Below are 14,392 nucleotides of genomic sequence, written 5' to 3'. Positions count from 1 at the left end.
ATCCTTTTGTAGTTCATAAGCATGACGATTGGGTTTTCCCACGCATGCATGAGATGTGCCTCCCTCAATCCTTGTTAGGACATCAGCACATTACCCGTCTGACATGAAGAATTAATTAATTAATCAATTTGGTTTAATTAATTAATCAATGTGGTTTGATTAATTAATCCTAGCACTCTAGGAGGCTGAGGCAGGAGGATCGCTTGAGCTCAAGAGTTCGAGACCAGCCTGAGCAAGAGTGAGATCCCGTTTCTACTAAAAATAGAAAAACTAAGTGGGAGTCATGGTGCACATTTGTAGAGCTACTTGGGAGGCTGAGGCAGGAGGATCCCTTGAGCCCAGCACTTTGAGGTTGCAGTGAGCTATGATCATGTCACTGCCCTCCACCCAGGGTGACAGAGCGAGACTCTGTCTCAAAAAATTATTAATTAATCATTGTTGTAGCTTATATCTTAATTAATGTCATCAAGGGTGGATTAAGGTGCTGCTATAAACTTTCCACTCAGGTGACAGTATTACAGCATGCAGGATGCAGCCAGGCACCCACGAATACCTTCAACTTCAAGTGGATAAGTTCCATTCCTCAGTTTCCCCACCTTTGCCTCTGTTCAGCAAGCAGTAGCAGGAAAAGAATGACAGCCCTCTTCCTACATGAATGAGGAATGGAGAAAGATAGTGGGGTTTTGTAGCCGGGCCACTGAAGAATTTAGTACCCAACATTTTTAGTGACCAACGTAATGAAAATTCTGATCTCTCACTTCCTGTTCAATACCCTTCGTTCCCACAGTAGTCACTAACTGCGAGTGTACTGCTCTGTCGTCAAGCAGTAGGAGACAACTCCAGGGTCACAAGAAAATTGTATGAGTTTGTTTTGCAGAAGGAATGAATGCCTTTGAGGAAGTTAGCTGCTGACACTCAGAAGTCTGGTTGCTCAAGATGTTATCTGAGAGGGCCAGGTGCGGTGGCTCACACCTGTAATCCTAGCACTCTGGGAGGCCGAGGTGGGAGGATCGCTCAAGGTCAGGAGTTTGAGATCAGTCTGAGCAAGAGAACCCCGTCTCTACTAAAAATAGAAAGAAATTAGCTGGACAACTAAAAATATATAGAAAAAATTAGCCAGGCATGGTGGCACATGCCTGTAGTCCCAGCTACTCGGGAGGCTGAAGCAAAAGGATCGCTTGAGGAGAGTAAATATGTGTTGTTTTAAGCTTCCAAGTCTATGATAATTGGTTACAATAGTCATAGGAAACTAATACAACCAGTAGAGACAGTATCCTGGTTTCTATGGTGCGCATGGCTTACAACCTGTGGCATCTTAGAATCGGTGAAATGCAGAAGGACGTTAGAAGGTGACAACTGCTATGAAAAAATAGAGCAGAGAAATGGAATTGGGAAATGCTGGGGGACAATGGGGCAGTGTTCAATAGGGTGATCAGGGTAGGCCTTACTCAGAAGGTGGCATTTAAGCAAAAATTTGAGGGAAGAGAGGGAGTAAGGGTTTTTCTTTGCACAGACAGAACAGCCGTGCAAAGGCCCTGAAGCAGGAGCATATGTGAAGTGTTTGAGGAACACCCGTGAGGGCAGCGGGGCTGGAGCAGAGACAGGTTGAGGGGGGAAGAGATGATGTCAGAGAGGGAACGGAGCCAAATCATATAGGGTCTTTCAATTGTGACACCATTGGAGCCTCCAGTCCTTTGATCCTACCCTTTTTTCTCTATGTCCTTCCCCTTCCCCCATGACTTCTTTTCCTTCCTCACCCAGCATAGATTCTATGATCAGCCACCACTATCTCATCTTTGCACACACAAACTTCACTCCCTTGCAAAGTCTTTCTCTCTCAATCACATGGACCTGGCAAAGCCCCAACCCCGGTTCACATGAACTCTGCCTTCTCTGTGGCTGCACTCGATCAGCTGAGCATGCTGAGGGGACACACTGCAGACGCATGACTGCAGACCTCGAGTGGACACTTAGAGCCAATCAGCAAGGCTTCTACAGGTCCCTTCCCCTTTCTCTAAGAAATCATGTCCTAACCTTCTCTCTCCAATGCTTCCCCCACCCCATTCCCACTTCTTCTTTTGCTGAAAAATAGAAGCAACCAGAAGGAAACTTCCCTAAGGTCATCCAGGGACACTACTAGCTCACCTGCAGAAGTACACGTACGCTTCTGCCCTCCCGTGACTGGCATGGACAGTCTGTAAGAGGCCAGCCCCTCCGCCTATGCACTGAATCTCTTCTTCCTACTCAAAACTTTCCCTCTTGCAGTGTCTCCTTCTCCCTCTTGCATCATTACTGCGAACCCCCTGAGCCTTTGTTCCTTTGGGGTTCCCCTTCACTGAATGCCACACTTCCTGGTGTTGCTGAGGGTGCTCCTGAAACCTAGGGGTCTTAGGCCCACCTTTCTGCCTGGGCTCTCACCTTTTTGTAACTCTGCCCTGGAAGATTCACTTCCTCGAGGGTCCGTTGACAGTACTTTCTTGCTGCAGCATCTTAAAGGGGACCCAAGTTCAAGAGTTGGGGCCCCTCCAAGCCCCCTCAAGACCTCTTTACTACAGGCTGAGGCAACGCCTCTATCATCACAGAGAGGTGATTGGTGGGATTATCAGGCAGTCAAAAGAGGGGCAGGACGAAGGACACTTAGAGAGGCCTGGGACTGGTGGAAATAGCAATGATTGATGGGAAGGGGCGGGGCCAACATAAAGGCATGGGGGAGAAGGGGGAGGGCGTTACCAGCACTTTGATCCACAGAGGATGATGCCATTGATCTTGTGAAGTAACAGATGAGGCAGATAAGGAGCCGAACCATAGCAGTGAGTGACAGTGATTGCCAGTGTGGCGCCATTGTGAAAAAAGGAGCCACACAGAGGCAGACTATAACTCACAGCTAAGGGGTGGAGCCACAGAGTGATTGACAACCATTCTATTAGAGGGGCAGGGCTTGTGCCACGAAGTTATCATCCCTCAGAGGGCCGCAGGTGTGACTGACTTCACAGGTCCTCCTAATCGGAAGAGCTTCCTGGTCACCCACGTGTTTTACATACAAGCATCCACCTGGAGGGGTGCCTACAGTAATATTTAGGATACTCACAATCCCTGCAGGAAAAAAAGAATTGAAATAATTGACCACAAAGGAAAAACATTTTTCTATACGACCAAAACCACTATAAACACAGTTAAGAACAAAATGACAAACTGGTAGAAAATATTTGCAACATATATAACAGATATTTAATAACTCTCCCATTCTATTGTCAGCTCGACCTCTCTTCTGAACTCAAAACTGTATATCCAACAGCTGACATCACTTGTGGATGACTGAGGCATTCTAAACTCAACATGTTCAAAGCTGGGCTCCGGAGCAGCCAGCCTCCAAGATGGCTCCCAGTTATTCCCATCTCCTGGTGTTCACAACCTTGTATCCTCTCCTCCCACGGTAAATGAGGGCTGACCTGTATGACCCTTAGCAGACCGTGAAAGTGACAGTGTTGGTTATAGAAGCTAGGTCATACAGGGGATTGCAGCTTCACCTTGGTCTCTTGGGTCTCTCACTCTGGTGAAGTAGCTGCCATGTTGTGAGGATGCTCAAGCAGCCCTGTGGAGAGGTTCCAGCCACTTGACTGCAAGGTGAATGAACCATCTTGAAAGTAGATTCTCCAGCTTTGGTGAAGCCTTCAGATGAGGGCAGCCTCAGCCAACAGCTGCCTGCAACCCAGTGAGCCAGAACTTCATGGCCAGGCTGCTTTCTGATTCCTAACCAAGAGAGACCATGAAAGATTATATATAATTGTTTCTGTCCTAAGTTTTGGGACAACATGTTACATAGCCTTAGGTAACTAGTACACCTTTCCAAATATGCTTTTCTCTAAGTCTTTCCAATACTTGTAAATGACAGCATTATTTACATAATTGTAATAATGCAAACATTGAATGGTCCCCCTGGAATTTATCTCATTTAAAAAAAATCTGAGGTGAAACTTACTTAAAGGAAAATGCAAAATCTTACATGTACAGCATTTATCTATGCTTGAAAATCTTTATTTATTTTTTTTGTTATTTTTTTCTTTTTTAATAGCCTACAGACCTAGAGCATGAATATGCTTGAAAATCTTTATACTAAAATGTTGGTGAAAATAAATGAAACCATAGTGCTTTACACTTAAGATTTGTCCAGTTCTCTGTAGGGAAGTTATATCAATTTTTTTAAGTCCCAGGTATATATGGTTAAGTAAGTAAATAAATAAATAAAATTCCTCGCTAGTATAGTGGTGAGTGAAAAAATAAAATAAAAACCAAAAGTAAGTCAATTGCAGATCAGTAAGTAAAGTCTGCTTTTATTTACTGAAAAAAAAAAAAAGTGCATGCTGATATTGACATGCAAATCTAAGCTAGAAAGCCAAAAAGTTCCAATAGGGATGTTTGTGGCCCCATGATCAGTGGGTCTGTTTAAAAATGCAGATTCTGGGGCCCTGTCTCAGGTCTCTTGAACCAGAATCTCTGAGGGTGGTGCCTGGGAATCTACGTCTTCACTGGATTTCTCATGCTTGTTAAGACTTGAACACTTAATCAGGAAGAATGGGGGCAGGTGGACAGACAGAGGCACTGCAAATTTTTATATGATTTAGATGGTAGTGGGACTACAGGTGATTTTTATCTGTGTGTGCGTATGTGAGTATTTTCCAAATAGAACAGTAAGAGTTGGGATCCTGAGACTGGGCAGTGCCACTTATCATGTGACACTGGCATCTAATCTAACCCTCTCTCCCTCCCCCCAGACCCTGCTCTGACATCCGCCCGTCCCTGCCACTTGCCCAGAGAAACACTTGTGGTTAATGAATCTCAGAAAAAGGATGTGAAAGTTAGAAGTAAAAGTGACAGAAGCTAAAGGATGGGGGTGGGGAGGTGGTCCCAGCTAAGGAGACCCCCTGCTGATACCACTAAAATTGAGAGCGAGGAGCAGGAGGCACCTGGGATCCTACTCCTGATGACCCTTCAAAAATACCCTGCACAAATCTTCAAAAACATCCTTGTCCTCCTGTGTCAACCCCTGAGAGACTTCATGTCCTGGTCACCTCCGAAACCTGGGGGTGGGGCATGAACAGGGTGGAGTCTCAGGGAAAGTAAACGAGGCCCCAGGATGCCTGGGTCCACTCCTGGATCCTCAGAGATGTCCCCACCACTGCTACTGCTGCCCCTGCTGCTGCTGCTGAATGTGGAGCCCACCGGAGCCACCCTGATCCGGTATGGTGACCCAACCGCCACCCCCAAACCTGGGACAGATTATCCACCTCTTGCCCTTTAAGTCTGGGGCTCCCCAGTTCCCCAAACCTCACACCCCAGGATCTCTGACTTCCCTTGCTTGAGTTCCCAGATCTCTTAACTGGGCTCTCATCGCTGAGGGCTCCACTCTGGCATCTCCGAAGACCACAGCCCTTTCAAGTCCAAGACCATCCAATGCCCAGACCCTTGCTTGAGAACCCCTCCTCCTCCTCTCAGGATATGTTTTTGGGAACCCCCTGCAGATCCCTCTCTGAGCTCTGATGATCTGGTACTGGAGTCTCCAGACATGTGACTCCCCCATCTTGGAGACCCACATCTGTGACCTTTAAGCTAAGACTCTCCAGATTCACACCCTCTACTCTGTTCAGGTCTCAAGAAGTCCAGTTTCAGGGACCCCACCAAGGGGTCCTGCTCCCAAGCCCCAAACTTACCTCCCCCATCTCTCCCTTCCTCTCCTCTCTTCCCCTCCCCCACGGGAACTCTGGGTTCCAGGAAGTGTTTTCCCCACTTCACATTCTTGTGCCTCTCAAAGACTGAGTCCTGGGGGGTGGGGGCCAAGGTGTGAGTGAGGGGGGAGCACTCCAAGGAGTGACTAAGGGCAGGTACAAAAATATTACTGCACATGATGTTTATTAGCCTGCTTTCTGAACTTAATATATCATGGACCTTTTCCAAGTCAATGCAGACAGCAGTGAGTCTCAAGACCAACAGTATCAGCAGGACCCGAGAACTCGTTGGAAATGCAAATTCCTGGGCCCCATCCCAGACCTACTTAATCAGAATCTATGAGATCTGAATTTTAACTAGCCATCTGGGTCAGGGATTGACAAACACCCAGCTTACAGGCCAAATCCAGCCTGCCACCTGGTTTTGAAAATAAAGTTCAAGTGACCCAACCAAGCTTATTCATTTGCATATTGTCTTCGATTTTTACAGAGTTGAGTAGTTATGACAGAGAGTGTATGGCCTGCAAAACCTTTACAGAAAGGTTTGCCCCACATCCTGCTGGAGGTGATTTTGTGTCATGCTAAAATTTGAGAACCACTAGTACAGAGAGCTACTTCCTCCTTTTTAATGGTTCGATGGATTCCGTTCTATGTATAGCAGAGCTAAGGTGTGCTCATTGTTGGCCACTGGAGTGTCTCCAGTTTCCAAAATTAAACACATCTTTCTGCATTCATCTAATGATCTCCCGTAGATGAAATTCCTAGAACTGAAATTGTTGGGTTAAAAGGTGGGTACAACTTTAAGGCATTTGAGACATATTTGCCAAATCTAGCCAACAGTGAGTATTCTCAGTTCTTTGCCAATCCGCAGGGTGAAACAAGGTTTCTCACTCTTGTCATGTGTATTTCTTTGATGACTACAGGGGTTGAACATCTTTCCATGTGTTTAGAACCTCTTTATGCTTCTTATTTTTTTATTTTTTTGAGACAGAGTCTTGCTCTGTTCCCCGGGCTAGAGTGCCGTGGCGTCAAGCTCACAGCAACCTCAAACTCCTGGCCTTAAGCGATCCTTCTGCCTCAGCCTCCCGAGTAGCTGGGACCACAGGCATGCGCCACCATGCCCGGCTAATCTCTTTGTACTTCTTTTGCAAAATACCTGTTCATGTCCTTTGTCCATTTTCCCACTTAGTGTCAAAGTGTGAAGTGAGGTTGCCACAGTTTCATGGCTGCTCATAGAAGACACAAGACTGCCAGGTCAGAAACAAAGGGCAGTTTATTACTCCGAGCAAGAATAGTAGCAAGAGTATCAGCATTTGTGTCAGTTTTCTGAGCCCATGTTTCCATAGGATGAAATGAGTAAGGCCAGGTGATACCTGCATGTGCAGTAAGGTGTATTATAGGAAAACCATCCTGAGCTTAGGGAGTCTAAATTTTTTATGAGCCTTTTTCATAAGCCTGCCTACCCTTTTCTCTAGAGGGGGACACTGTCTGTCTTCCAAAGTTGTTCACAAAACAAAATCCTTGAAAAGACAGTCTGGACAAAGGAAGCCAGTGCCTCTGTAGAAATGTGAGAGACCCATGGAGGATTGTCTCCCAACACTGTGTTGTTTATCTTATACTTATTTATTTCTAGGAGCTCTTTGTATATTAGGGATAATACTCTTTGACTTTTAACTTGTAATTATTTCTCCCAGAATTTTTTTTTTTTTTTTTTGTTGAGACAGAGTCTCACTTTGTTGCCCAGGCTAGGGTGAGTGCCATGGCGTTAGCTTAGCTCACAGCAACCTCAGACTCCTGGGCTTAAGCGATCCTACTGCCTCAGCCTCCCGAGTAGCTGGGACTACAGGCATGCACCACTATGCCCGGCTAATTTTTTCTATATAGATTTTTAGTTGTCCATATAATGTCTTTCTATTTTTAGTAGAGACGGGGTCTCGCTCTTGCTCAGGCTGGTCTCGAACTCCTGACCTCGAGCGATCCACCCGCCTCGGCCTCCCAGAGTGCTAGGATTACAGGCGTGAGCCACTGCGCCCGGCCCTCTCCCAGAATTTTTGTCTTTTCTCCTTCCTTTCTTTCTTCCTTCCTCTCTTCCTTCCTCTCTCTTACCCTGCCACCCTCCCTCCCTCTCTTCTTTCTTTCTTTCTGTCTTTCCTTCCTTCCTTCCTTCTTTGACAGAGTCTTGCTCTGTCACCCTGGCCAGAGTACAGTGGTGTCATCAGAGCTCACTGCAACCTCAAACTCCTGGGCTCAAATGATCCTCCTGCCTCAGCCTCCCGAGTAGTTGGAACTACAGACAAGCACCACCACACCTGGCTAATTTTTCTATTCTTTTGTAGATATGGGGTCTTGCTCTAGCTCAGGCTGGTTTTGAACTCCTGAGCTCAAGCAATCCTCCCATCTCAGCCTCCCAAAGTGCTAGGATTAGAGGCATGAGCCACTGCACCTGGTCCTGTCTTTTAACTTTATTTGCAGTTTTCGGGGGGGTGGGGTGGGGAGGGAGTACAGAGGCTTAAACTTTTTGAGTAGCACTTATCAATACTTCCCCCATAGAAAGCATTTCTAGTGCTCTTATAATTTTACATTTGCTATTAAGTCTTTAATATATCTACAAAGTATTTTAATGTAGTTAAGATTTGGTGCTTACATCCCCCACCCCATGGTGGGGAAAATTGTCCCCAACCTCATGAATGAAGCATGCAAGGGCTCATCATCTCAGGGTTTTTGCAAAGGCTGGATTTTATGTTAGGGTCTTTGGAGACCTTTGAGAATGTCAATTCCTTGGGAATGGCTTATTTTAAGGTGTTTGGATACTGAAAGGTCTTTGGGAAGGTCTGTTTGGGATGGTTTGCTCTTGTAAAGTCTTTGGGTGTTTGTCATCATGGTATCTTTGATAGGGTTTCTGGTAATGACTGCTATTGTAGGGCCTTGGAGGTGTTTAATTTGTCATTATTTCCCTATTTGGGAAAGTCTATTGTAGAGGGTCTCCAGGAAGGGTAGCTTCCCAACTCCCAGAATCCTCTTTTCTTCCCTCCAGGATCCCTCTTCGCCGAGTCCACCCAGGATGCAGGACCCTGAACCCACTGAGCAGATGGGGAGAACTGGCAGAGCTCCCCAGGTTGGGGGCCTCATTCCCTGGAGACAAGCCTGGCTTTGTGCCTCTCACCAAGTACATGGATGTGAGTCACAGCCCTGCACAGCCCCCACCCTCATGCCCTCAAGCCAAACTCTCAATTTCCCCTTTCTTTGCCTCAGGTCCAGTATTTTGGGGAAATTGGGCTGGGAACACCTCCACAAAACTTCTCTGTCGTCTTTGACACTGGCTCCTCCAACCTCTGGGTCCCGTCCAGGAGATGCCACTTCTTCAGTGTGCCCTGCTGTGAGCTTTCATGGGGGAGAACAAGGCTGAATCGGGGTAAAGGGAGAAGGCAGGGCTGGGCCTCAGCTTCCCCCAGGTTTTGGAGGACCCATTCTCTTCTGAGGCCCTTACAGGTCGGAAGGTCAATGGGGTAGGAGGCATTGGAGAGGTTCCCCTACCCCAGTGACACCTCTCTGGCCTTCTGACCTAGGGTTCCACCACCGCTTCAATCCCAAAGCCTCTAGCTCCTTCCAGCCCAATGGGACCAAGTTTGCCATTCAGTATGGAACTGGGCGGCTGACCGGAATCCTGAGTGAGGACAAGCTGACTGTGCGTGACCTTCGACTTCAGGAAGGCTTGTGCCTGGGAGAACCCCAATGTCTAAGATCATCTGGCTTAGGGGAAGGGCTTGAGGAGGAAGGGCTTCCTGAGCAGATGGATGGGGCTTTTCAAGTGGGAAGGTGGGCCTTCCTGAGTGAAGGGGTGGGGGCTTCTCAAGAGGGAGGTGGGGCTTCTTGGGTGGAGAGGCGGAGCTTCTCAAATAGTGAGGCAAAGTTTCCTAGGCCATTGGGGCTTGTTTCCAGATGACCTGGGATTCATGCATTGGTTTGGAGGCTCTTGGGGACATAATGTCCTCCCAGAAGTAACTGGCCGTATCTCAATCTACCACTAGATTGGAGGAATCAAGGGTGCATCAGTGGTTTTTGGGGAAGCTCTGTGGGAGCCCAGCATCGTCTTCACTTTTGCCCACTTCGACGGGATATTGGGACTCGGTTTTCCCATTCTGGCCGTGGAAGGAGTTCGGCCCCCGCTGGATATATTGGTGGAGCAGGGGCTGCTGGATAAGCCTGTCTTCTCGTTTTACCTCAACAGGTATTGGGGGAGGGACTACCTATCTATGACAGCTACCTGTCTATGAGTCTTATCCCCAAGAAGAAAGTTCAGCCCTCCTTCTGGAAGTCTCTTACCCAACAAAGAAAGTTCCACTCTTAGTTCAGGAATTCACTGACCAATGCAGGAAGCCTCAACCTCCTTTCAGAGTTACCAACCTATACTCTCCATTCAGGCAGCCATCCATCCAACACAGGACATTCTGTCCTCCACTCAGGAAGTCACCTACCCAATATCAGAAACACCTGAATGCCATTCAGAAGTCCCACCGTTTGCATGGCAATTTGGGACATACTAAAAGAAACTCACCAGCTGTTCAAAACACTCCACGTTTCAAAATCAAGACAGGAAATTCCATGCCCCACCCAACCAAATACTCAACTTAGGAACCCTCTCTTCACCACAAAGAAAGCTCAAATTCCATCTGAGACCACTTACCAGAAGTCAGGAATTGCCAGTTTTAATCCAGGAAGTCCCACCCACCATCCAAGAAGTCTCTACCTTCCCTCCCAGAGGCCTATCACCACAGTCAGAAAATTCTATTACAGGCCGGGCGTGGTGGCTCACGCCTGTAATCCTAGCACTCTGGGAGGCCGAGTTGGGCGGATCGTTTGAGCTCAGGAGTTCAAGACCAGCCTGAGCAAGAGCGAGACCCCATCTCTACTAAAAATAGAAAGAAACTATATGGACAGCTAAAAAATATATATATATAGAAAAAATTAGCCGGGCATGGTGGTGCATGCCTGTAGTCCCAGCTACTCGGGAGGCTGAGGCAGGAGGATCGCTTGAGCCCAGGAGTTTGAGGTTGCTGTGAGCTAGGCTGACGCCACGGCACTCACTCTAGCCTGGGCAACAGAGTGAGACTCTGTCTCAAAAAAAAAAAAAGAAAATTCTATTACAATCAGAAAATCCTATGCCCACTCAGTTAACCTGACCTTGAACCCACTCAAGAAGTCCCACCTACTTCTTAGTAGATAGATCCCACCCTCCTACACCTTCCAGGAAGTCCCCACGCCCTCTTCCCATCACTCTCAGCCAATTCAGGAAGTGTAACAACTCTCTAGAGACCAGGACAAGCAATTCAGAAAGTCTCACCACCTACCCAGGAAGCCACCCCACCCCTGCACAAGTCGCACCCTCAAGAGCCAATTCCGAAACTCCACAGCTCCACTTGGTCACTATGATATTCAACTCAGGAACTTTCTCCCCAAAAGTTCTAACTTCCACAGCCAAACCAAGAACTCCCATCCCTATTTCAGGAAGTCCCCACCACCCTAAAGTCCGAACCTCCATCAGGAAAAGTACCGTTTCCCTTCACTTCTGACGTTGCTTCCAGGCTCATTACCCCACCTAGAACCCCAGAAATGACCCGGTTGGCAGGAAGTCCCATCCCTGGCCACTCCTAGGCCAGTGACACTGACAGCACTCTGCCTCTACAGGGACCCTGATGTGGCTGATGGAGGAGAGCTGGTCCTGGGGGGCTCAGACCCGGCACACTACATCCCGCCCCTCACCTTCGTGCCAGTCACAATCCCTGCCTACTGGCAGATCCACATGGAACGGTGAGGGACTTGACCTTCTGGGCCTGGAGCTGGGGTTGGGGCCTGGACTCCTAGGACCCTGCCTATAATGACTGCCCCCTTCTCCCTCACAGTGTGAAGGTGGGCACAGGGCTGACTCTCTGTGCCCAGGGCTGTGCTGCCATCCTGGATACGGGCACATCTCTCATCACAGGACCCACTGAGGAGATCCAGGCCCTGAATGCAGCCATTGGGGGAATCCGCCTGCTGGCTGGGGCAGTAAGGTCCCAGTCTGTGGTGGGTGTGGGCTGGAGAGGCTGATAGCAATTTGATGGTGAACATTGGGGCCCGAGGGTGGGAAGCAGGTAGGTAGCGGGTATTCCAGGGCAGAAGGGACTGGAACTCATGAGTGATGGGCTGGAGGGTAATGGGAGGAAGCAAGGACACTTCCCAAGTGTCTATCCTGACTGACTCAGTGGATGGGAGACGGGATGATAATGCAGGTTTATTTAGGCTTGGGTGACAGAAGCCTAGGCAACAGGCTTGTCCACACAAGGCGCACAATACGGACATCACCCTATGGCACTCGGGTGCCACGCAAGGGATTTGGGTAGAGCAGGACTCTCCCATCTTCACTTGTTCCTCTTCTCCCCTAGTACCTCATCCAGTGCTCGGAAATCTCAACGCTCCCCCCAGTCTCCTTCCTCCTTGGCGGGGTCTGGTTTAACCTCACGGCCAAGGACTACGTCATCCAGGTAGGTGGCTGTCACAGTGACGTCATATGACTGGATTTGAGAGGGTGGGGCTGGGAGTGAGACAGCATCAGGACGGGGTTGGGGTCACAGAAACGTTTTTTGTCCAGAAGTAGTGGACGGGGTGAAGCAGGGAAAGGGCCCCTGTTTGTGACAACCAGCTGCCCTGTCTTCTTGTGCGCAGATTACTCGGGATGGCGTCCATCTCTGCTTGTCCGGCTTCCAGGCCTTGGACATGCCTCCGCCTGCAGGGCCCCTCTGGATTCTCGGCGACGTCTTCCTGGGAACCTACGTGGCCGTCTTCGACCGCGGGGACACACACCGCGGTGCCCGAGTGGGCCTGGCGCGCGCTCGGCCTCGCGGGGCGGGGCGGGGCAGCGAGGAGGCGGGCCCGCGCAGGCGCAGTTCCCCGGTGGCCGCCCTAGTTGAGCGCATGCATACAGGGTGGTAGCGGAGGTGAGACTGCCCGGTAAAAACCCGCTATTTCCATTGAATGAACCTGGCTGGGTTGCTTCTTTTAAGTGCGTGATGTTTAGAGAGAAAAATTAGTGTCTGGACCTCCGGAGTTGAGGAAGAGAGGGCCGGGAAACACATCACCTTTTTTCTCCAAGGCGCACACTGGTGAGGGGGTCTTATACTACGAATCCCATGAAGCCCCTCGTCTACACTGCCTCTCGTCAAAGGCGCCCGGCACCGCGGAGCATCTCGGTCGTTGTAGTCCATGCCGTGTTCACGCCCTGGCGGAGGCGGGCGTAGCCACAACATGCGTGGGAGGCGACAGGTCGCGACGGCAGCGACAGGTGGCAGTCGGGGGGGGGGGTGGCTGAAATCGGCAAAGGGTTTCCCAACCTTTGTTCTAAGCGGAGGGGATACCATTCCCTCGGACCTCATCTCCTGTTCCTTCTGTCTCCCCTTGGGATTCCGGGACCCCTGGGTCCGCCATAAAGGCGGAGCTTGAAGCCCCCGGTTGGGGGAAGCGGTGCTGCCCCTCCTCCGGCGGTGATGTCATCCCCCCCTCCGCAGCCTCTTGCTGCCCAGAGCTGCCAAGGCTGGGTCACCCCTCCCCCCATCTCCAGCCCGGGATCCCCCCCATCCCCGCCTCGCCTCGACTTGGGGTGAGTACGGGGAGGGGGCGAAGGTTCAGGGTCGGGGACGGTAAGACAGCCCAAATCCCAGTTTTAGAGGCGGGGGACTCGGGAGACGGGGACCCAAAGATTAGAGCGGAGAGATTCCCCTTGATTCTGAGCTTTGGGACCAAGGTACTTGGAGGATCTCGGGGGACCAAGATGGTAGGCAGGGAGTCCCCATGTTGTCAGCTTTAGTGTCCGGAGATCCCCTTTTCTGGATGTGTAGCTGATATGAATGGGGGCGGGGAACAAGGAAGGGGTCCTAGAGGTCAGGGAGGGGAAGACCCTTCCCCAATTCCAGGGCCTTAGGGAATGGGGGAGGAAACGCTGGGAGAGGGCGCTGAGGATGACGGCGGTGGGAGTTGAAGCTCTCAGGAATTTTGTGCCTTGAGGGCCTGGGAAAGGATGGGTTGGGGAGGAGCAGGGGTGAGGAAAGGATCTGAAAACGTAGACAGACATTGGCCTCTCCCCTCCTGGTGTCTGTGGCCATAAATAGAGTCCATTTCCCCCTGGTCTGTGAACACACCCCGCTGGGTGTCCTGTACCTTGAGCCCCCATCATGCCTCCAGAAGCCCCCTCCTCCCTAATAGGTGGGGGAGAATGCAGGCTCTGGTGGGGCCTGGGGAGGGCCAGGAGGGAGTGATGGCATCCAAATTTCTCAGGCCCTGAGGGAGTCTGGACCACCCTGTTACTCCTTGCCCACTGCCTCTTCTCATCTCCCATCTCCTCTAATCCTGAGTCTCATCCCATATTCTCCCCTGTTCCAGCTCCTTTTCCCTCACCAACCACCACCTTCTCTCACATCTTCTGACCTCTGCAAAAAAACGCTGATTTGGTAACTTGATCCCGTGCCTGGCTGCTGTTAAAAGCAGAAGAAAAAAGTCGGGTTGGGGGAGAGTGTAAGGGAGGATGGCTGACTCCTTAGGTCCTTACCCTAGGGCCTAGCCTCTACTCCCAGCCCCTAGGGCCTACCCAACCCTGCTCCAGCCTCCATCCGGCCCCCAACTTTCCCAGGAGACTCACT

The 14,392-nt window shown here is 49.9% G+C and overlaps 1 protein-coding gene and 1 non-coding gene across 2 annotated transcripts; both read left to right on the top strand.

Annotated features, from left to right (window-relative positions):
• On the top strand, positions 1-104 carry LOC138375200 (small nucleolar RNA U13). Its single transcript, XR_011231452.1, has one exon. It is a non-coding gene; the product is annotated as a small nucleolar RNA U13 (small nucleolar RNA).
• Positions 105-5,164: 5,060 nt separating this feature from the next.
• On the top strand, positions 5,165-12,871 carry NAPSA (napsin A aspartic peptidase). The gene is given in 10 exon segments (XM_069457759.1): positions 5,165-5,238; positions 8,758-8,899; positions 8,976-9,099; positions 9,290-9,408; positions 9,752-9,951; positions 11,409-11,531; positions 11,624-11,768; positions 12,146-12,244; positions 12,426-12,620; positions 12,623-12,871. Coding segments are annotated over 10 exon segments (1,269 nt in total). The 3' UTR covers positions 12,671-12,871.
• Positions 12,872-14,392: the final 1,521 nt, after the last annotated feature.

This window comes from Eulemur rufifrons, chromosome 24, assembly GCF_041146395.1.
Source record: "Eulemur rufifrons isolate Redbay chromosome 24, OSU_ERuf_1, whole genome shotgun sequence".
NCBI classification, from domain to species: Eukaryota; Metazoa; Chordata; class Mammalia; order Primates; family Lemuridae; genus Eulemur; species Eulemur rufifrons.
This window is presented reverse-complemented; position numbering and strand designations above follow the sequence as displayed.